The 24,808-nt window shown below is 44.4% G+C and overlaps 1 protein-coding gene across 3 annotated transcripts in view; it reads left to right on the forward strand.

Moving 5' to 3' along the window:
• The window catches only part of akap6 (A kinase (PRKA) anchor protein 6), a 589,551-nt gene that overhangs the window by 247,402 nt on the left and 317,341 nt on the right, over positions 1-24,808 (forward strand). For all 3 annotated transcript variants that reach the window (XM_070879057.1, XM_070879059.1, XM_070879058.1), the window contains one exon: positions 4,215-6,242. In XM_070879057.1, coding sequence (XP_070735158.1) covers positions 4,215-6,242 — 2,028 coding nt within the window. The remainder of the gene's footprint in view (positions 1-4,214; positions 6,243-24,808) is intronic.

A 24,808-nucleotide genomic window follows, 5' to 3' on the forward strand; every position in this document is an offset into this window, starting at 1 on the left:
GCCCCATTTAAAGCAGCATCTTCAGTGGACATTTAGCCAGAATGTGCAGGAAGCCCGCAGCGAGGCTAATTTACGAGGCAGATGAACCAGAAGAGGGGTCTGCAAGGCAGGTTGATGCTTGGGACAAAGCAATGGATGCTGAAGTTCAGCAGGTTCATGTGGCAAACATCCACAGCTCATATACCAAAACGCCACCTATGATGATGAAAGTCCTATTAAATGGCATCCTGGTATGCATGGAGCTGGACACAGGGGCCAGCCAGTCACTTATGAGTGTCCAACAATTAGAGAAACTATGGCCACTCAGAGCTAGCAGACCCAAACTAGAACGCATTGACACGCAATTACAGATGTACACCAAAGAGATCATCCCAGTGCTAGGCAGTGCAATGTTGGTGGTCACACATAATGGATCAGAGAACCAGCTGCCACTCTAGATTGTCCCGGGAAATGGTCCCGCGCTTTTGGGGAGGAGCTGGCTAGCCGAGATGAACTGGAAATGGGGGGATGTGCACGCCATTTCATCTGTGGAGCGAAGTTCATGCTCACAAGTCCTACAGAAATTTGAGTCACTATTTCAACCTGGTGTCGGGACTTTCAAAGGTACCAAAGTAGTGATACGCATCACCCCGGATGCCAGACCAGTGCACCACAAAGCCAGAACTGTGCTGTATGTGATGCAGGAGAAAATTGAGAGTGAGTTGGACAGGTTGCTAAGAGAGGGCATAATTTCGCCCGTTGAATTCAGCGACTGGGCAAGCCCCATCGTCCCTGTCCTAAAAACAGATGGCTCGGTCAGGATCTATGGCGACTACAAGGCCACTATCAACCGAGTGTCAGTACAAGACCAATACCCGCTTCCGAGAGTGGAGGATCTTTTTGCCACGCTGGCAGGCAGCAAGCTGTTCACCAAGTTGGACCTCACTTCACCCTATATGACCCAGGAACTGGCCGAAGAATCCAGGCTACTGACACCATCACCACGCACAAGGGGCTGTTTGTCTACAACAGGTTTGGCATTCGATCAGCGGCCACTATCTTTCAAAGGAACATGGAAAGCTTGCTCAAATCCAACCTTGGAACAATCGTATTTCAGGACAACATCCTTATCACGGGTTGAGACACCGAGGAACACCTCCACAACCTGGAGGAGGTGCTATGTCGACTGGACCGGGTAGGCCTGCGACTAAAGAAGTCCAAGTGTGTGTTTTTGGCCCTAGAGGTCGAGTTTTTGGGCAGGAGGGTTGCTGCAGACGGGATCCAGCCTACCGAATCCAAAACGGAGGCGATTTGTCGTGCACCCAGGCCCGCAACACATCGGAGTTCCGTGCAGTTCTGGGATTCGTGAACTGTTTCGGGAACTTTCTGCCAAACTTATGCACATTGTTGGAGCCGCTACATGTGCTCCTGTGTAAGGGTTGCGATTGGTTTTGGGGGGACTGTCAGGAACAGGCTTTCAATCGGGCGCGGAACCTGCTTTGTTCTAATAAGCTGTTGACTCTGTACAACCCCTGTAAGAAATTGGTTTTGACATGTGATGCATCATCCTATGGGGTTGGGTGCGTGTTGCAGCAGAAATGCTGAGGGCCAACTCCAACCTGTGGCTTATGCCTCCAGGTCGCTCTCCCAAGCAGAACAGGGATATGGAATGGTTGAAAAGGAAGCACTCGCATGTGTCTACGGGGTGAAAAAGATGCACCAGTACCTTTTTGACAGAAGGTTCGAGTTAGAAACGGATCACAAGCCGTTAACATCCCTGTTGTCAGACAGCAAAGCTGTCAATGCCAATGCGTCAGCTCGCATACAGCGATGGGCTCTCACGTTGGCTGCATATGACTACATCATACAGCACCGGCCAGGCACCGAAAATTGCGCCGACGCGCTCAACAGGCTTCCACTGGCCACCACTGAGGGGGCAGTGGAGCAAAGCGCTGAGATGGTCATGGCCGTTGATGCCTTTGACAGCGTGGGCTCCCCCATCACAGCCCGCCAGATCAAAATCTGGATCAACAGAGATCCCCTCCTATCCTTGATTAAGAAATGTGGCCTGACTGGGGATTGGGCGCCCGCACACAGAGCATGCCCCGAGGAGGTCAGACCATTTCACAGACGGATGGATGAGCTCTCCATCCAAGCCGACTGCCTACTATGGGGCAGCCGGGTAGTCATGCCCTGAAGGGAAGGGAAGCATTCATCAGGGAACTCCACAGCGAGCACCCAGGCATCGTGCTAATGAAGGCCATTGCCTGGTCACATGTATGGTGGCCGGGAATTGACTCAGACCTGGAACACTGCGTTCGCAGGTGCACGACGTGTGCCCAGCTGGGCAATGCCCCCAGGGAGGCCCCACTCAGCTGTGGCCCTGGCCCACCAGGCCATGGTCATGTATTCACGTAGACTACGCAGGCCCGTTCATGGGAAAAATGTTCCTCATTGTTGTTGATGCGTACTCGAAATGGATCGAGTGCATCATATTGAATTCGTGCACGACATCCACCACTGTGGAGAGTCTGCGTGCGGTCTTTGCGACCCACGGCTTGCCGGACATCCTGGTTAGCGACAACGGCCCGTGTTTCATTAGCTATGAATTCCGGGAGTTCATGTCGGGTAATGGCATCAAACATGTCAGGACGGCACCATTCAAGCCGGCTTCCAATGGCCAGGCGGAACATGCGGTCCAAATCATAAAACAGGACATGCTCCGGATTCAAGGACCCTCCCTTCAATGCTGCCTATCGCGCCTCCTGCTGGCCTATACGTCCCGACCGCATTCGCTCACGGGAGTCCCGCCCGCGGAACTACTCATGAAACGTACACTTAAAACTCGGCTGTTCCTCATTCATCCTGCCCTGTCAGACATTGTTGAGGGCAAGCGCCAGTTCCAAAATGAGTGCCATGACCGTAACTCAAAGGGGAGATGTATAGAAATCGATGACCCTGTATTTGTTCTTAATCACGCTTTGGGGCCCAAGTGGCTTGAGGGTACTTTAATTGGCAAAGAGGGGAATAGGGTCATAGAGGTCAGACTTAACAATGGACAGATATGCCGCAAGCATGTGGACCAAGTAAAAAAAAGGTTCAGCATGGACACTGAGGAAGCTGAGGAAGATCATGAGATGTTGCCCACACCACCGCCAGTGAACGAGCAACAAGAATATTCAGCAGCATGCACAGTCCCTGCGGCCAGCCCGGACAAGCCGGAATCACCACAGGTGACAGAGACGCATGCCAAGGTTCAACAACCAGTGTCCCAACTGCAGCGCTCCACGAGAGAGCGTCGACCGCCTGAAATACTTAATCTTTGACCCCATAAGACGTTGGGGGGGTGGGGAGGGGAGGTGATGTCCTGTATGTAACCTTCATGTAACTGTAACCTTCATAACAACACTGCATACTGTATACACCTAAGAAATGCACACCTTGACCACAGGGGGTGAACTTGTGGGAGACACTCCTCACCTGGTCATCCAGGTATATAAAGGGAGTTCCCACGCAGGGTCATCACTTCTTCATCCTGTGACTAAAGGTTCAGGTCACAGAGTGACCTTGTCTGCAGAATGTGCCTTGTGTGAATTTATAGTAGTGTGTAAGGACATTACACTGGCCTGTCACACTTCACTGGCCTCTTGCAGCTCGACATGGATACCTGAGAATTTGAGTTTACACTACCTCATCAAGTCTAACTGATAATTCGGAGCACTACCAGATATAGTCAGTATCATTAAACTGTAACAAATTGTGACCTGTAACCTGCTCAATGGTCGTGGTAATTTTCTCAACCACCAGTTATGTGTAATAAAGAAACTGAAGTGATAAAAGTACATCTTACGCTTTGAATAATATATTCTTCCTCACATTCCAACATGTTACGTTGTATGCGGATGTGGTATAATTGAAGATGCAGCTGTTGCACGATACAGACAGAGTTTTGAGTTCTGAGGCTGAGTGCCCCAAAATGTCATCCTTCTTTTACAAAAATTAAGTTTGGCAAAATTCCAATTTATATTTTCTCTGGAAGTCCACAGTGTTGTTTAAGGCATTGTACCTTCACTTCACATTTATATATGTGCCATGCATTTAGTGCTGTGTTGCTTTAGCGGATATTATTTTATGATATGTAACACAAATATTAATTGAAAAGACACACTATAATGGTAATAGAATTCAGAATGTGTATATTTCACAAAGGGTTACTTTTCCTTTTCTTTTTGCAGACCTGTCTGGACTCACTGACTGAAGTTGATGATGCAGGTCAGTTGACCATTAAATGTTCTCAAGACTATTTCTCTTTGGATTGTGGTATCACAGCCTTTGAACTGTCTGACTACAGTCCAAGTGAAGAGGTGCCCTGTGACTCAGAGGCCACCATGACCTCCAGCTCAACTACCAGGGCTAAACCGAAACCTTTTGGGCATTGGAACTCTGCTGATCTGGAAAGAGGCTTCCCAGAGTTGGTTCGCAGTGTGGGGTTACTTTCTGTGGCGAATGACCATTCCACTTCTAGGCAGGAGGAAATTAAGACAAGTGATGAAAGTCAGCTATCTCTCACAGATCACCAGACTTCGATACAGGATAAGAAAAGCACGGCAAACTCCAAAACATCACCTAAATCAACAAACCATCCAACCCTGTCTCAAACTCCTCCTGCAGAATGTGCAAGAACCCAAAATGGAATTGGTAAAAGCTCCAAACAGAGGTTATTTTCTGAGACTAATGTTGATGACTTGGAGCCCAGGAGACTTGTCCAAGCGCACTCTTGTATTGCAAATAGTAACCACTGTGAAAACTCAACACCAAAAAGACCAATAAAAGATTGTTTCAATTATAACGAGGAGTCTCCAACACAACCTTCCTTACCCAAAAGAGCTTTGTATTTAGATGAAATTTCTAAAGATGATCTGGAGGTTAGCTGCTGCAGAATTTCATCTTCTATTCTCTCGCACAAAGCGGAAATGAGCAGAAGTACACCTTCTCTTTTTGATCATCCAGACAGGTCCAGACTTTGGCTGGACTTGGCTTCATCCTACCCAAGCACTGCAAATGCTGCTGTCAGTCACTCATATGACGAATTAAACAAAACAGGTAATACAAATAATGGATACCTGAGTTCTCCTTCTCAATGTAATTTACAAAAGATAACTTTAGGCCTAAATAGAACATATGACCAACATCAAAGAAAGTCGTCGGCTATTAGCAAATCATGTGACCTTCATGATCTCAGGCAATCCAACAATGTGTCTACAAGGAGCCCCACACAGGACTGTAGAGAACCGTTGACACAAAATATCAGTTCTCCTGTGCAAAAAACACAGAACGACATTTCCTTAGCATCCAGACAGTCCTCCCCATGTCAGAAGCAAACGGATACCACATTTACAATAAAGAGTTTCCATCCATGTTGTCCTCCACATACTAAAACCCCAAGTGGTGAGAATAATAATGATCGTTCTGAGTTGTTTAATTCACACATGTTGATTGAGCAGTGCCAGGACAGTAATGAAACAACTATCATACCTTCAGGGTGTCAAAAGCTGGAGTCTGATAATGAATATAAAAACAAGTCACTTGTCAGCCAAAGTTCATATGAAGCATTACCTGCACAATTGCCTTTACCTACTCCACATAATGTGGCCATGGCAGATTCTCCTAGTATTATCCCCACTGTATCTTTGCTACAACAGCAACCACGGACAGAGAATATTTCAAGCCGAAGTCAAACCACTGAAAATGACAACGGTGACATTTGGTTTGGATCGAATGAGTATCTGGCTCTTCCATCTCACCTGAAGGAAACTGAAGTGTTGGCTTTAAAGCTCGAGAATTTGACGAAGCTGTTGGCACGAACACCTACATGTGAAGCACTTCAGAACATTGATGACTGGGAGCTGTCAGAAGCAAATTCTGTGACTGAGGTAAACCCATCAATTCCCAATGGAAGGAAGAGCAGAAAATGGCTCCCTGAAACTGGAACTATTTCTCCTACTTCCTCAAGTGATATAGCTCCCTCCTTGGATGACAGCATTGAGTCAGGTCCACTCAGTGACATCCTGTCAGATGATGAGTTATCAATAGCAGAAACAGCTGCTAAACACTACACTATACCCCAATTCCCACAAAATTGGTTAACACAGATGCCAAAGAATGCCTTGGATAGTGCTCCTCCTAAATCAACTCTGGTTCAACAGCTGCAGGAAGATATTCAGCAGAAACAGAACAACAGCGATGTGTGGGAAAAAATCGAGGTAAGTCGGTAATTTACTCTTATTCTGTAATTGTTTGGACATTTAAATTACCTTTCTGACTTTAAAGACATATTTTCTTTAATTTTGGTGAACTTTTATGCACTCATTAATGTATTAAATATTGGTGCTGGCAATTGAAATGTTTCCATTTTGGGCCATTTGTCTATGTCAAGCCCTTCCAGGTCACACAGAGGGTAAAGGTCCTTCTACTTCTTCTACTGGAATAAGAGAAGGAAAATGGGACAACTGAAATGGCCTCCATTTGTGTTTAAACTTCTCAGATACTTTGCCCAGCAATGTGACTTTACCCGATCTTCAGAAGCGTACTCCTATTCTACCAACTTGAGGTTTTCTACTTTCTACACCAGCCATTTTATAATCTCTCTGAGTGAAATTGTCAGTCTTGTGCTAAATTATGAGCAGTTTTGTGTATGGTGAGTTGCGCCTGCCCAAACTCACTTCATACAGGACTTAGACTCCTGTTCTGTATTTGATTCATATTTATTACAAGTTTGCATGGGTGCCATTTTTCAAGAGCATCCGGCTTTAAACTTCCAAATTAGGCTGTAGAACTATGCACTTGAGTGTGTGTGTTGACAGTTGTGAAAATAAAAGATCAAAGTGCTTGCTCCTTTTGAGTCTAGACCTTCACAATTCTATACATCTCATAGACTTGATACGCCTTGGATTGTGTCCAAAGTCCTCCACAATCGCAGAGGTTTTTGGGAGAGGTCCCAAAACTCCCAATTCCTTTGGCTGTGCCTCTTGGTTGAATCCTCACCTTCATAATATGTTCCTCAACTGCATACTTTAGGTAAATATGTAACAGTATGCAACTGCTGTCCCCACTCTCTCTCTCTCCAGTTCGGTCTTCATGCCCACATGACCCTTTCATTATCAGATTTGGATGGAATGATAGACAAAGACATGATAAAATAGAAGCATTTTATGAAAACAGATGGAATAGCAGATAGTTTTCACAGCTGAGGCCACATATCTCACTGCAGATCACTCAGGTGCACCTTGCTGTGCCTTATCTTAGCCACAAATATTCTCTTACCTGGCTGCACCGGACTGTAGTTTGATCAACACAATTATCATCATGTAATGGAAATAATATATTAAAGTATTAATTCCTGGTTTGTAAGATGATGGTTTTCTAAAATATTTTAAATTATATATATCATGAATATTATAAAACAGATTTATAAAAAAGGTAGCCTCCTGATTATGCATCTGTTGAGCAATGAAATCCTTTGGTGCATTTTTTTATTTGTATGGAAATTCTGCCCTCTTGAGGTGAGGTAGTGTAAAGTCTGCTAAGTATAACATTTGCTGCAGCTTGCTGGAATATGCGTATTCCAGTGCTGCACTGCAGGAAACACTTGTGTGAGGTTCGAGAGTTATTCAGCTCCATCGTGTGGCCTCAGCTGGCAAATGCACCAATTACAGAAGCTCCTATTTCTTACAGGTCAATATTTATTAGACAAGTGTTATGAAACCCAATGTCATCCTGCTCTGCTGCCCATATACTGAGATGATGAATGACTGAAAAATAGATTGAAGTAACATACCAGGGTTGTGAGGAACAAATTCAGGCTAGATGTCAGGACATATTTCTTTACCCGGAAGGTGACAAACAACTGTAACAGGTGGCCAAAAAGTGAGGTTGAGGCCGGGACACTGGTTTATTTAAGGGACATGCTGCAATGGAAAGACATTAAGGTTGGTATTCTGGAAGGAGGACGGTAAAAACGCCTTCTTCATCCAAACCTATCGTGTGATTATATTGGCCAAAGGTTAACATTAAACTGATCAATGACATTAAATTTAAAAGAATAAAGAGAAACACATTTTATCACCAAAAGAAAATATTTTGTTGACAGTCATAAATATTTTCTGAAATTGACATTATTCAGTTGATTTGCTTTGAAGTATTTGATTGTAGAGTTTTATGATTATTTTATATGAATTGATGAAATGAACTCTTTACAGGAATAATTTAAGTAGAATATTTTCAAGAGTAAATCATCTTATCAAAGGCTGCTTCATATTGATATCACAAACAATCATTATGCTTCTGTGTTTCAGTACAATGTGTCTTTCAGACATAGTGTAATGGTTGGATGATAAATGCTAGGAGCAGTGACCCTACAGATAAAAAGCAATATTCATTGCAATTCTTAGAACTAGAAATCACTTAAAGTTTCCTCTAAATAAAGTTTTATTTATTTCTGATTTTTAGTATATAAATCTTTCAATATAAATTATCCCTATATCTTTTCAAGCCCGCATCGCTGCTGCAAAGAGGAAGAGGATGGGCAGGCATGTGACCTGTCCCCAGACCTTTCCCAATGCCCATAAAGCCAATTGCAAAGGGGCATGACGTACCACTCAGGCAGGATGTCTCCTCGCAATATCCTCAAACCTGTGCAAGAAAATGCTGCAGCCTCTAAATTGCGCCTCGCTGCTTAGTTTGGCTCAGGAGGGAGTTGAGAGTGAACTGATGTTCTTGCATCCCATAGCAGTGAATGTTAGAGCTCTAATCATAAAGCCCTCCTTTACTTCTGAGTTCCCCGTTAACTGCCCAAAGTTGTACTGGAACTACGTGACAACTAAAGAACTGCATTCCTTCACTCAGACATTTTAAAATGAGAATTCCTTCCCCCTCATAGTTACAATTTAGATTTAATTTTGCTTTGCTTACAGTCCTATATTAAGATCCAATGGAATACAATGTGGGTAGATACATCCATTTTTATTTAGGATACAATATAAGACAATCCATTCCCCTATATGGTACAGTACTGGGGACGTGGATGTATCGATTTTCTTGTAGTGTGTGTTTGTGGGGGAGGGAAGGGGGTTGAGGAGCTAATTATCAAATTGTGTGTGGGAGAGGGTGGGTGTATCAGTTTTTTTTTGTGTGCACATGGGAGATAGATGCATCTGCTGTGTAGGGAATGGGGAGAAGGAAAGATGCACTTGATTTCGTATTGCGTGTGGTAATGTGCATGTATCTGTTTTTGTATAGTGTGCGTGGAGGGAAGGTGAAATTATCCATTTCCTCAGTGTGTGGAAAAGGAGAGAGGAAGGGTTCATGTGTTCATTGTTGTACAGTGTTCATGTGATGAGAGGAGAATGTTGAGTATATCCATTTCTCCCTGTAGTGTTGGGAAGTTCTGTACGAGCTGGAGGGATCATTATTAGATTTTGTGTTTCAGATTCAGGAATAATCAATAATTGAATCCCCTCCCTTTTTCAAAGACAAATCCTTGCTTCTCACTGCTACCTGCAGTATCATCTGTTCTGCTGCTGTACCATATTGATTTTGGCTGTCTGCCAAGGAACTTATAAAGTCCCTGCAAGGAACTGTCTGAACTGAAGCGTGAATATACAGCACACACATACAGAATAGGATTGACCAACACTAGGGGCCCAAGTTTCCACACGCGCCTAGAACGGCGCAGTCCCGACCTGGACGCCCGTTTGTCGCGCCACAAAGTGCGCCTAAAAAAATCCTCCGTATTCTCCACCTCCCTGCAGGTCCTCTGGCCCTCGGCGCAGCCAGCACGAGCTGTGGGGGGGCGGAGCCAGGTCCCTGCGCTGAAAACAGTGCCGGGACCTCTGCACATGCGCGCTACAGTGGGCACGCAAGTGCAGTAGCTCCAGGCACCGAACTGTGTGGGAGGGGCCCGAAGCACGCAGCCCCTAGCCCTGGCCGAATGGCCTCACTGGGGCTGCGTGAATAAGGCTCCTCCCACGGCCAGCTCCTGCTTCCCCCCCCCGACCAGACCCGACACCCGCTCCCCACCCCCCTCCCTGCCTCCAGACCAGACCCGACACCCGCTCCCCGCCCCCCCTACCTCCGGACCAGACCCGACACCCACTCCCCGCCCCCGACTGGACCCGACCCGACCCGTGCTCCTGTTCCCGTTCCGCCCCCCTCCCCGACTGGACCCGACCCGACCCGAGCTCCTGTTCCCACTCCGTCCCCCCCCGCCCCCGACTGGACCCGACCCGACCCGCGCTCCTGTTCCCGCTCCCCGCCTCCCCAACTGGACCCGACCCGACCCGTGCTCCTGTTCCCGCTCCCCGCCCCCCCCCGACCCGACCCGACCCGCGCTCCTGTTCCCGCTCCCCGCCCCCCCCACTGGACCCGACCCGACCCCCCCCCCCACTGGCCCCGACCCGACCCGACCCGACCCGACTCCCGCTCCCGGACTGGATCCGACCTGACCTCCCCCCCTCCCTCCCTCCCTCCATCCCTCCCTCTCCCTCCCTCTCTCTCCCTCTCCCTCCCTCTCTCTCCCTCCCCCCCTCTCTCTCCCTCTCCCCCTCTCTCTCCCTCTCTCACCCCCCCGACCTGAACCGAACCTCCCCGACCCAACCCAACCCAACGCCACCTACCTGTAAATCTGGTGCTGGGGACGGGCCCTGCCCGAAGTCTCGGGCCTGCCTGAAGCACTTTCACACAGGTAGGAAGATGGTTTATTTAATCTTTTCTTTGCTTATAAATGTTTATTCAGGTTGGATTTATTTGTATAATATTTGTATAAGTATAAATAAGGATTTATTATAGAATTTAATGACTTCCCTTTCCCCCCCCCTCCCCTCCCACCTCGTTCTGGACGCCTAATTTGTAACCTGCGCCTGATATTTTAATGTGTAGAACAGGTTTTTTCAGTTCTACAAAAATCTTCACTTGCTCCATTCTACTTTAGTTTGGAGTATGTTTTCACTGTGGAAACTTTCAAATCAGGCGTCAGTGGCCGGACACGCCCCCTTTTGAAGAAAAAATTCTGTTTCAAAGTAGAACTGTTCTACCTGACTAGAATTGCAGAAAAAAAATGTGGAGAATTGCGATTTCTAAGATAGTCTGTTCTCCACCAGTTGCTCCTAAAAATCAGGCGCAAATCATGTGGAAACTTGGGCCCTAGAAATTGTAGCAAAATTGCTTCATGATCATCACTTGAATCTTGCAATCAAGGTTATAGCCTTTAACAGGAACATTTTGTCATCTCCCTTCCCTATGCCTATCTCTCCCACAACTCCCGGTTTGAATCCTCCAATCAGGTTTCCTCCCTCCCACAGCAACAACAACTTTTATTTATATAGCGCCTTTAACATAGTAAAATGTCCCAAGGCACTTCACAGCAGTGCGACAAGACAAAACAGATAAATTTGACATTGAGGCACAAAAGAAGAAATTAAGGCAGATGACCAAAAGCTTGGCTAAAGAGGTAGGTTTTAAGGAGCGTCTTAAAGGAGGAAAAAGAGGTAGAGAGGCGGAGAGGTTTAGGGAGGGAGTTCCAGAGCTTAGGGCCCAAGCAGTTGAAGGCACGGCCACCGATGGTTGAGCAATTATAATGAGGGATGTTCAAGAGGTCAGAATTTGAGGAGCGCAGACATCTTGTGTGGTTCTAAGGCTGAAAAAGATTATAGAGATAGGGAGGGGCAAGGCCATGGAGTGTTTTTTAAACAAGGATGAGAATTTTGAAATCGAGGCATTGTTTAATGTAGTCAGAAAGCACAGGGGTGATGGGTGATCGTGACTTGGTGCGAGTTTTGGATGACCTCAAGTTTACATAGTGTAGAATGTGGGAGGCCAGCCAGGAGTGAGTTGGCATAGTCAAATTTAGAGGTAATAAAGGCATGAATGAGGGTTTCAGCAACAGAAGAGCTGAGGCATGGGTGGAGGCGGGCAATGTTACGGAGGTGGAAAAAGCCAGTTTTAGTTATGCCATGGATATGTGGCCGGAAACTCATTTCAGGGTCAAATATGACACCTAGGTTGCGAACAGTCTTGTTCACCCTCAGATTGATGCTAGGGAGAGGGATGGAGTCAGTGGTTAGGGAACGCAGTTTGTAGCGGGGACCAAAGATAATGGCTTCGGTCTTCCCAATATTTAATTGGAGAAAATTTCTGCTCATCCAGTATTGGATGTCGGACAAGCAGTCTGACAATTTTGATACCAAGCAGGGGTTGAGAGAAGAGGTAGAGTTGGGTGTCGTCAGCGTACATGTGGAAACTGACTCCCTGTTTTTGGATAATATCGCCAAGGGGCAGCATATAAATGCCCACAGCACAAGAACAGCCCTAACCTGAGATTGTGATCACATTGCGTTAACCCTCTTGGTCGTCCTGAACCTCTCTGTAGCCTTTGGCATGATTGATCATGCCTTCCTCCTGCAATGCTTCTTCTCCATTTTCTAACTTCATAGGACTGACCTCACTTGAATTCATTCGTACCTGTCTGATTGTAGTCCGAGTATCTACAACAATGGCTTTGCTTCCTGCTCCTGTACTGTTACTGCAGGCGCAGGAGTTCCCCAAGAATTCATCCTTGGATCCCTCCTCTTCCTCATTTACATGTTCCCATTTGGCAACATTATCCGCAGACATGAGATCAGTTTCTGCAGCACCCAGCTCTACCTCTTCACCACCTCTCTTGAATCCACATCCGCTTCTCTGCTGTCTGCCATCCAGTTTTGACTTACTCCAGATAAACATCGGGATGATTGAAGCCATCGTCTCTAGTCCCAGCTATCAACTCTGCTCTCTTGTCACTCATTCCATTCCCCTCTCCAGTCATTGTCTCAGGCTGATTCAGACTGTTCACAATATCAGCGTCGTGTTCAGCCCCGAGCTGAGTTCTCAATTTCATATCCTCTCTACAACATCCACCACTGTAATGTCACCTGCCTCTGGCCCAATCTCAGTCCATCTTCCACTGAAACACTAATTTGTGCCTTTGTCACCTCCACACTACGTTACCCCAAAATTCTTCTTGCTGGCTTCCTATCTTCTCCTCTGTATAAATCCCAGCTCATCCAAAAACCTTGGTGTCTGTATCCTAGCCCATTTGCCCATCATTGCCTTCTGGTCCCCCAGTTCCTCAAATCTAAAATTCTTGTCTTTGTCTTTAAATCCTTCCATGTGGCCTTGCCCTCCCTATCTCTGTAACCTATAATACTACCCTCCCAAACTCTGCATTCCTCTCACTGTAGCTGCATGTACATCCTTCTGCTCTTTGCTCCACCAATGGCAGCCGTACCTTCAGCCACCTAGGTCCCACACTTTAGAACTTCCTCTCTAAATCCATTTGTATTTCCACCGCCCTCTCCTCCCTTAAACCTTCTTCAGCTAAGCATTTGGTTCCTCCTTCCTAATCTCTTCGTTGGCTTGGCGCTCATATGCCTCACACCTCTGCGAAGCACCTTCGGATGTTTTTTCTACATTAGCGGCCCTATATAAATGGAAGATGTTGTTTATCTCGCTCTTCATATCTGTTATACTAATACGAGGATCGTCTGTGTCACCCAGTTTTGACGAAAGGTCATCGACCTGAAATGTTAACTCTGTTTCTTTCCACAGATGCTGCCTGACCTGCTAAGTATTTCAAGCATTTTCTGTTTTTATTTCTTCCGTGACATTGTCCATAGAAAAATATTTTCAAACAATTTTCTTTTTTCCTGCAACTGTTCCATTTTATAATTTTTTCTGTTTTACTATTTATCTCCCACTTTATCTTTCTCTCTGTATCCCCATCACGCATTGTGAATGATTTTCATCTCCTTACTGCAGACAGTAAAACACCAGCATTCCTCCTGTCCACTTACCACCATTTTTACAACTGATCTAATTTTCTGAGGAACATTGGCGTAGAAATTCGAGTGCAACACAAAAGTTGCCAGTGTCACCGTGGCCGCGGGTTAACGGCCGCCGAAAATGGTGGTGCCGGTAGGAATGAAAAATTTGCGCTCGGGACTAAAGCTTATGAGCCCAGCACTAAACTGACCATGTAATGCCCTCCTGATGGCGTTAGTCCCAGCATCTGTCTTGAACATGGCGTTCAGAAGCGGCGTTGCATCTTCCAACAGCCTCTGGAAACGAGGCCATAATTTTGCTCGACATTGTGGGATATTAAAAGGGATTGTTATTCGCTTGAAAGGGCAATGGCTTCTGAACTGAAAAAATAAAAATGAAGTAAATAAAAATTCAGTTCTTAGCCCTTACAGCTCTACTGAATTTTTTTTTAAAATTAACATTTGGAAAATAAAATCCCAAATGGCAGCTTTCAGCTCTTAAAGCTTAATAGTCTTTGACACCTTAACAATTGAGAAAAGTGCTTCAGCACTAACATAAATGGCTTAGCAAGCCAGGGAAGGGGCACCCAGGGTCTCGCATGCAGCAGTCCAGCTTTGTGCAAGGGGTCAACACTGCAAGAGAGGTCCTTTACCCACAGGGGCCAGGAGGCCCTCCAGAAAGAATGATGTGGGGCCAGAGTACTGAGGCCATCCCTGCCAGCAGTGTCACCCCCACCACCTGGCTCCAGAGCCCAAAGAAGCTTCATGACCTGAGACCAATGGTCAAGGTCAGTGAATGCATCTTCAAATTCCATCTCCTACCAACTGCATCACTAGCCTCACACACTGCTCAGTGCATGACTCCCCCCCCCCCCCCCCCCCGGCCCCTACCAATCACTCACCTAACCAACAATCTGTACCAATCATGAGTCACACCTCCCATTCCTAGTCTCACCTCTCCCCTTTTCAGGAGATGGTGCTGGCCATTCTTGGCATGGATGAACCTTTGGCCAGAGGCAGGGCTGAAAAGATACAAGATGCTGGTATCCTCATATGTTACCCTCCTTCTAACATGCACCTCTTGCTTTCCCATCCTCAACTCCACCCTTGTGCCTTCCACATTTCACACACCCAAGAAATTCAGTCTAACCAGCCAGTGGTTGACCAAGAAGAGGGGGAGGAGAGTGAAGAAGAAAAAAAAGAAACACAGTCACTCGATTTCACACTCGCAACCATCAGCTCCTCAAGGTTGTCCAGCAAGGGCATTTGCAGTGTCCCCCACTGAAAGTCAGCAGCCTTCCACCAACCATACTGCAGCCACTGGTGTAGCAGTGCGTGAGATCACCAGGATAGACAAAGGCACACACAAGATATTCACTAAGAGAATGCTTAAGGGCGATGAGTTGATTTCTTGATGTTATATTAGATGGATAAATGTACAAAGTTAGATTGGACAGTTTGCTTTGTGGTGGCTTTTATTTTAGCATTGTGGCCAAGAGGATGCTGTGATGGTCAGTTACAGAGGGGAGGGACAAATGTTGAAAGGGGAATTGGGGTTGTGGTCACTGGTACCGCAGGTGGATGATTCCATCACGAATATCCCGGCCATAAAGGGTCTGTCTGGGTTGCATCCTTCCTTCTGCTTCCTCCTCTTCTGCGTCTTCCTCGTCTTCCTCTTCCTTCTGTGAGCAGATGGTGTAAAGGTGAAATAACAGCATTAAGGGCCCAAGTTTCCGGCCTTTGTAAAAAACGGCACACCTCCTTGAGCTGCTCAAGAGTTGTTTGCAGCCGGAGCTGTTCATCAGCAGCTCATTGAAAAGAATATCAGCTGAACAATCTGTGTTCCTCTGCATTAAGAGTTGTGTCCAACATCTGTCCCAGTCCTTCCACCCTACAATCAACAGCATCTGCCCAGATACCAAAATTGGTATTCATGTCAACTAACATTGCAGGTTCAACAGTTACTACAGACAACACTCTTTGCATATAGAAATTTCAAACGGTATAGTGGTTTTTACTGGCTTATAGAAAGGACTACAAACTATTTGTCCCTCCAGTGTGATCCCTGAGTGTCTATCTGAAGTGTTCTTTTACCTACTCTGGAACTTCTATGGTGCTCCCCTAGTGGCTGCAATGAGGGAGGAGGAAGGCTGCCGTGGCTCATTCAAGGGGTCATGAGATGCTTGTGGGTAGTGACCTCTAGGAGCTTGGGCCTAAGAGTGCCCTGCTTGAGGCTGCAACAACTCAGCATATGCTCATACAGTGTGGCCCAGCTTGCCTTCTGGTACCAGGGTGGGTATTGGATCGGGGGCCACAAGGATTTAGAAGTTGTAATTGTGAAACTGTCACTATTACAGTGCTGCAGCTTAGCGATTCAACTGGTTTGTGACAGAGGAGATTCATGATCCCAGTGAAGCCCCTGTGCATTTTCTCTCCCAGCCTGTTGAATACAAAGGAGATAGTTCAACCCAGAGTGTACATGGCGTCAGTATGAGCATCTCAGAGAGATGATATTAATGGTTTCACAGCCTCCTGCAATGGGGGCTCAGCTGCAATGACCATTGAGGGGACCGCAAGAAGCAAGATGTGTGGCAAAGAGGGAGAAAAGAAAGATAGGGGGAGAAATTTGTGTTAGCCAGTAAAGTTGCCAGTATCTCCGGCAACTGGAGATAATGGCCGCAACACCAACGGAGCAAAATTCACCTGGGGGAGATGGAGATTGTTGGCGCAGCGCTTACCTGCCATGCAACGCTGTCCTGGTGGTGTTGCTGGAGACATCCAACCCGAAGTTTGTGCACAAGTGCGACGGTCGAGCCTCGCACAGCCTCTGGAAGCGAGGCTGTGCAGTTCACAACGAATTATGGACAATGAAGAGGCCTGAGAATTAAAGGGGCCATGCACACTGTAGCAATACAAATTAAAATAAACTGAAACAATGCATTTAAGTCCCAAATGTGAATATTCAGTTCTTAAAGCTGAATTCCCTTCCTAACCTTAAAAAATGGGAAAAATACACTGACAGAAATTGCACAACAAGCCAGGGAAGGGGCATCCATGATCTCACACACAGCACTCCAGCTTTGTGCAAGACATGCCTGGTCGAAGCCCTCCCTGGTGGCCTAGTGGGCACCACTATAAAGTGGCTGTAGAACTCGTAGTTGCCATCCCCATTAACTGAAGGGGAGGGACATTGCTACGCATCAACGCGACGCGGCACGTCTGTGTCGCGCTGACGTCATCAGCATCGCATTGACATGCTCAGCGCGGCGCTGATGACACTGCCCGCCTTCCGCCCCGCTCCTGACGCATTTCTGCCCCAAACACTGCCCCAACAATTTTTTTTAAAACAAGGGCAATTTCGATCGATTCCCCACCCCATCGATTCGTGAGGAGAATCATCACTTAATTCGAATTAGCGCCTCATTTGGGGCGGAGGGCAATTTCGTCCCGCGTGCTCACAGGTTCTTTTCCCTAATTGTACTTTCCATTGCTATTTTGTCTCAAAATACTTAAGTCATTTCACATGACCACAAACACTAATCTTTCCTTTTCACCAAGTATGCTCTCCGCATATTATTGTATCCAGGATACCATATGCCTGATATTGTATGGTGATTTATCATTATGGAAGAGGACATTGAGGGGGTAATTTCTCCACATTAGGGTTAAGGCAAATGGTAACCAATAACACAGCTGCTAAAGATCTTGAAACTAATTGGAAACAGGATATTTCTGGACTGAGAAAATCTAATAAGTGTTGGACTGCTGGTTTGAGGAACCAGAATATTTACCTCCAACTACCAATATAACAATAGCCACTAAATAAAGCTATAAATATAATAAAAATAAAATCGGAGCTCTATCGATGTACCATATTGATGTTAAATCATCTTTTGGAGAAGTAAATATGTTTCAGAAACACATTTGCTGCAAATGTTGGATTCTGCATGTTGTGCCATATTGTTATTCTATTTCTATATCGAATAAATTGTCCCACTGATACTGTTTGTTACTCTCTAAGGAGTGCTCATAGCCATCAGCTGTTTGTGTGAGGGATTAATTAAAACTTTTATTGCACAAATAAAACCATTATATTTTCTAGAGCTCCATATTCTGTCTGCTTATACACTAGGAAGTTGCTGAAGAATGCATCAATTGAAATGCAAGTAGGCATAAAGAAAACAAAATCAGCCATTCTGCTACTCACAAGGAAAAGTTTGATGCCTTTACATTTTTATTGGCAGCTGAATGCTTTTGAAACATCACTCAGTTCATATGTTAGTGTCATTGGAACAGTAATTAAAATGTCAGGTTTCATATTTCACAGAGATAATGATCCTAATTAAACCAACCAGAATTTCTCTGAAAGATGTGTCTGTGCCATTACTTGAATGCAGATAGTTTAAACTATTTTAATAATGTGTCGCATAGAGCATTGATACAGTCCCTGCACAAAAGTTTAGAGATTCAACAGTGATATGGACTGGAGATTTTGGGGGTGGATTTCTTTGGGGCTAGTCCCACTCTTCCACGTAAACGGGGCTTCCACTGAACTTTCGCCAAAGTTAATGGCGGTGGAGCGGGGAAAATCCCAAGGAAATTCACTTGAATTCCAAGTGTATGTCATGGATTTTTAATTATCTTGGAAAAGTGAAATTAGTAAGATGAGTAATTGGGATAAATTACACAGCTGTCAAATTTAATTAAAAGTCTTCAAATTGATTGTTTGGCTCTCTACTAGAAAAAAAGTGACCATATTAAGAATTTAATTTTGTTTATTGTAGAAAAAAGAAGGAAAGACATATTTTCAGAAAGTGTCTTTCATGTCCTCAGGACATTGCAAAGCACTTCACAGGCAATGTTTTTAAGGTCAGGTTCATAATGCAGTAGAGAACCAAGCTGAATACAGAAAGTACAGAGGAGATCTTAAAAAGGGAATAAGAGGGGCAAAGAAAAAGTACGAGAATAGATTAGAGGCTAACATAAAAGGGAAACCAAAAGCTTTTTATAAACATATAAATAGTAAAAGAGTAGTCACTGGTAGGTTGCAGCCGATTAGGAAACAAAAAGGGGATCTTAAGGAGGCAGAGGGCATGGCTGAGGTACTAAATAAGTACTTTGCATCTGTCTTCACTAAAGAAGAGTATTCTGCCAATGTAACAGAAGGAGGCAGTAGCGATATTTGCCAGTCCTCAAATTAGAAAAGTCACCAGGTTGGGATGGGATGCATCCTAGGTTGGAAATTGCAGAGGCTCTGGCCACAGTCTTCCTAACCTTCTTGGTAGGGGGTGATGCCAGAGGACTGAAACTGCAAAAACTATATTCCTGTTAAAAAGGAGAAGGATAACGGTAACTATAGGCCAGTTAGCCTAATGTCGGTGGTGGGGAAATTTTTGAAGACAATAATCAAGGACAAAATTAATTGGCATTAAGAAAAGTATGGGCTAATAAATGAAAGTCAGCACAGCAAACTCGTGTCTGACTAATTTGATTGAGTTCTTTGATGAAGTAACAGAGAGGGTTGGTGAGGGTAGCATGGTTGATGTTGCGTATACAGATTTTCAAATAGCATTTGGCAAAGTGCCACATAATAGACTTGTTAGTAAAGTAAAAGCCCATGGGATTAAAGCGGCAGTGGCAGCATGGATACAAGATTGACTAAGGGACAGAAAGCAGAGAGTAGCAAATGGTTGTTTTGCAGGGGTCAGTATTGGGACCATTGTTCTTTTGGATATACATTAATGACCTGGACTTGAGTATACAGGGCATAACTTCAAAGTTTACCGATGATACGAACCTCAGAAATGTAATAAACAATGAGGTGGATAATAACAGACTGCAGGAGTACATAAACAGATTGGTGAAATGGGCAGACACATGGCTGATGAAATGTAATGCAGAGAAGTCTGATGTGATAGCTTTTGGTAAGAAGAATGAGGAGAGGCAATAGGAATTAAATGGTACAATTTTAAAGGGGCTGTAGGAATAGGGGGACCTGGAGTGTATGTACACAAATCTTTGAAGTTGACAGAACAAATTGAGAAGGCTGTTAAAAAATCCTGTGGGATCCTTGGTTTTATTAATAGAGGAATAGATTACAAAAGCAAGGAAGTTAGGCTAAACCTTTATAAAACACTGGTTAAGCCACAGCTGGAGCATTGTGTTTAATACTGTGCATCGCACTTTAGGAAGGATGTCAAGGCCTTGCAGAGAGTGCAGAAGAGATTGACTAGGATGGTACCAGGGATGACATACTTGAGTTACGTGGAGAGACTGGAGTAGCTGGGGTTTTTCTCCTTAGAGCAGAGAAGGTTAAGAGATTTGATAGAGGTGTTCAAAATAATGAATGGTTTTGATAGAGTAAATAAAGAGAAACTGTTTCCAGTGGCAGAAGGGTCAGGAACCAGAGGACACAGATTTAAGGTGATTAGCTAAAGAACCAGAAGCGACATGAGGAAATATTTTTTACACAGCGAGTTGTTATGATCTGGAATGCACTGCCTGAAAGGGAAGTGGAAGCAGAAAGTGGAAGCAGATTCAATAGTAACATTCAAAAGAGAATTGGATAAATACTTGAAGGGAAATAAATTGCAGGGCTATGGGAATGGAGTGGGGCAGTGGGACTTGTTGGATAGCTCTTTCAAAGAGTCGGCTCAGGCACAATGGGCCAAATGGCCTCCTTCTGTGCTGTATCTTTCTATGATTCTATGAAAGGATTTAACTAAAGCTACAAAGAACCTTCTTGTAGTATTAGCACTGAATTGCATGAGCTACTGGTTACGTTGTACTTTCCAAGAAAAACTTTTGTGAGTTTGAATGAAATGTCAAATCAGATCTTTTCAGTGACATTCAGCTATATATAATATAAATATGTTTATTTGTTGCTGCTCATTAAATAACAGGAATCAGCATAGATTTTTCTTTCATCAAATAGATATGCCAAATGCATGGAATTGAAAACTGTGATGGTGCCGGGCTCCATTGTATTCATTGTAAAATGTTGACGGCGAAAATGATTTGAAAACCACTTTGGTTTCAACAAGTTGTCTTCATTATTTATAAGATGCCTTTGCCAATTATGTTGACAGTTTATTGATTAATAATTTTTTTGCAGTTCGTCTTGGCGCTGCTTCTGCTATTATTTAATTTTGGAAGAAAATGTACCAGAGCTTTGGAGAATAATTGTCCTTTCAAGGACAATGAAAGTGTAATTCTTTATCCTGCATTAAAAGCACGAATCAGTTGTATCACCATCCACACAATTGCATTGTTTTGTATCTTTTTACATACAGATAGGGTTATTATTGAGGGAATCAATATGCGATGAGAAGCATTGGCTATTGTTTTATTCGGGGCTTATGACGCACATCAAAAATAAATTGCTTCAATTGAAATATAAAACATGAACCATCTAGCTGTTGAGTACTAAATTTCTTTTGTAACTTGTACAATATGAGCATTCCTTCCTAACTTAATAATGGGCAAAAATAGGATTCTGGAATTCCAATATGTCGGCAGAGAAACCTGAATTGTACTGGGGCTGTGTTGAACAATAATGAACCACTACTGCAGACCTCAAATCTGCAATTCACTTTGATGACATTAGTAGTAGTTCATCTGTAATCCATCTTTGAATAGCAATAAATTGTTAGACTTCTGAGATAATTATATTTTCTGGCACTCATGTTTTGGAAACAAATAACTAAATAAGGGGTATGAATGTTAAAATACATTAGTCTAGAAATTGGCTGGTTGAACTGGGTGCAGGGAAGGATCCCTGAGCTGGAAGGGATAGGCCTGAGGCTCACCCAATATTGGGCATGAGGCTGGCGAGCTGCTGATGCCTGCTGGGCATTCCCAGGATGCTCACCAGCGAAGAGAATTTCAATTTCGACCCACTGAATCATTGGAGGGAAATGACTGGGAAGGAGAAAGGGGGCTGAGCGGAGGTCGGCAGTAGACATCAGGATTGCTGTGGAGCCCGGAGGGGCACACCTGACCCTCCCAGCTCCACGTTCAGGAAAGTATTTTTTTAAACTTACCTTTTTGGTGGTGGCCTGCAGTGGTCCCTTTAAGAACTGCTGGTTAGGCCGCATGCAGACCCCAGCGCTGTCTGCATTCAGGGCAGCCCAATGTTACAAACAGGCGTTAGGCCCCCTATTTGCATATGCATTGTGTGGCCCTTCTCTAAGAAGCATTTTTCAAAGATTTTCCTTAGTGAATTTTGTGCTCAGCAAGTTGAAGAATATTAGTTCTGGGGGATGGATATTCCTGTATCAGGTGTAGCACAGTTAAATGCAGCCTAAAGCTCCTCCACTCTATCCCCCAAAAATGTGCCTACGAGGGTCTTGGAACGAGAGAGCCTAAAATAATTTCATCTGGACTCTTATAGGCATCAGATAGAGAATACGTTCCTCTCCTCATTATAAAGTACATTTCAGTGACTTTACTGATGTCAGGCGAAGAAAGGGTCCTTGCAGAGCCTGTTGGGAATGTTTCATTTAGCTTTTGTATCATTTCTCTCATCATCTTTCCAGTGGTGCCCAAGTAAAAGAACAGCAGATATATTTACTGAGGAAAGACCGTTTCATTTGGTGGCACTGACATCTGCATAAGTATTAATGCCAATATAAAACAAAATTAAAATTTAGACTTGAGAGTAAGATATCTTATTTGTACTACAAACCATGAAGTTATCACTGAGCTCCTACAGCTTTGCACTAAATGCCATAGGTATACTTTCTGATGGCTCACTATAATCTATGGACAGAACGAAGCTGACACTCGGCCTAAGTTTTATAGTTTAAGCCCCATCTTCACTGTCTGCTCAGTACTGGAGTTTGATACCACTGGAGTAAAATATCTTTACCAATTGTCTGATCCACACATATGCTGTGTTTGTTATTTTAATCATATTTACCAAAGTCATGGATTTCTGAATATTTCACTTTTTAATTTCCTCTACAAATTAAGACTTACTGAGCCAGAAAGTTAGTTACTAAGAGATGCTTTCGCATATGTTATAGTTATGCAACGTGGCACAAAGTGAAATATTATGGAGGTGAAGCTCTTGATTAAAGAGGGAGTCTCACCATAATTTAGCTCTCGCATTGCTCAGCTCAGTAGTTACCTCTACGCTCTGATGATGTCACCAGCACTCACCAATTAAATAAAAATATATCTTTAAATTCAGTGGAAATGTACAGAATAAAAATTGTTCAGGTTAATTCTAATTCTGAAAGTTTTGAAAGGAGCGTTGATCCTGCAGCTCTCTATTTATGGAAAGTTTAAAAAATTACATTTACTGAGGAAAGAATATAATAAAAAATAACCTTAAAGTGACATTTAATGAGGGAGGGGAAATGACACCATGGGCGCATCTCTTTCAAGCAGGTGAGCAATCTGTGATTACAAGTCGCATGCGATGCTACACACTTACTACTTTTAATCTTAGGTTTTGTTAAAATTGATAACAATAATTAACATTTATACATCACTCCTCATATAATAGAATGTCAGGGTGCTTTCCAATGGGTAGAGATGGATACCAAGCAGAAAGTGAGGGAGTTTATGAGGAATGGGGGAGAATGAAGGCACAATTGAGGGGTTACATTTTATAGCAGGCTTGTGAAGAGTGGGAGAGGGGTATCAAGGCAAAATAGTTTAGGAAAGATCAGCCTACAATGGTGGGCTGGGTAACAAACTAGAGCCAGAAGAACAGTGAATGCAGTCTGAGGGTGGGACAAGGATGTGGAGGGATTTAAATCCTGAAATCAATGTGTTGGCATGAGAAAACAAAGGGGTTTGATGAGAATGGGGTTGTTAGGAATGTGGGACTTTGCGTTGGAGAAGACATCAGCCACAAATTTTGGATTAGCTGAAGTTTGTGAAGGGTGGAGGTGGAAAGCTTGAGAGAAATCAATCCTTGAGCTGGTGATGGTATGGATGACAGCTTTAACAGCCATAGCATTGAGCTAGGGCTGTAAGTCGGCAATTGTGCCCACAAGAAGAAAGCAGTTTTAGTGACTGACAAGATATGGTGTTAAAAATGTATCTCAGGATCGAAGAGAATGCCAGGTTTTCCACCAGCGGGTTTAACCTGAATGGGCACTCAGGGAGATTGATGCAGTTGCAACCAAAAGCATGCAGAACTGGCAAAAGCCAAATAAGTAAGATTCACTAATTACAATAAAAATATGAAAACTGCATTTAAAAAGTTTTTGCTGACATTGGAATTACATGCAGAATGTACTCTGGGTGGGGGACTTCAATGTATATCACCAAGAGTAGCTCGGTAACACCACGACCAACCAAGCTGGCCAAGTCCTGAAGGACATAGCTGCCAGACTGGGCCTGTGGCAGGTGGTGAGCAAACCAACACGAGGAAAAAAACCTATTGACCTCGTCCTCACCAACCTACCTGTCACAGATGCATCTGTCCATGACAACTATGGTATCAGTGACCACCGCACAGTCCTTGTGGAGATGAAATCCCGTCTTAGAAACATAGAAACATAGAAACATACTGTCTTCACACCCTCCATCGTGTTGTGTGACACTACCACTGTGCTAAATGGGATATATTCAGAATAGATCTAGCCACTCATAACTGGGCATCCATGAGGCACTGTGGGCCATCAGTAGCAGCAGAATTGTATTCCACCACAATCTGTAACCTCATGGCCCGGCATATCCCTCACTCTACCATTACCATCACACTAGGGAACCAGCCCTGGTTCAATGAGGAGTGCAGAAGAGCAGCCAGGAGCAGCACCAGGCGTACCTAAAAATGAGGTGCCAACCCAGGAAAGTTGCAACACGGGACTACATGCATGCTAAACAGCGAAAGCAGCATGCTATAGACAGAGCTAAGCGATCCTACAATGAATGGATCAGATCAAAGCTCTGCAGTCCTGCCACATCCAGTCGTGACTGATGGTGGACAATTAAATAACTAACAGGAGGAGGAGGCTCCA

The sequence above is a fragment of the Pristiophorus japonicus genome, chromosome 4 (genome assembly GCF_044704955.1).
Source record: "Pristiophorus japonicus isolate sPriJap1 chromosome 4, sPriJap1.hap1, whole genome shotgun sequence".
NCBI lineage: Eukaryota > Metazoa > Chordata > Chondrichthyes > Pristiophoridae > Pristiophorus > Pristiophorus japonicus.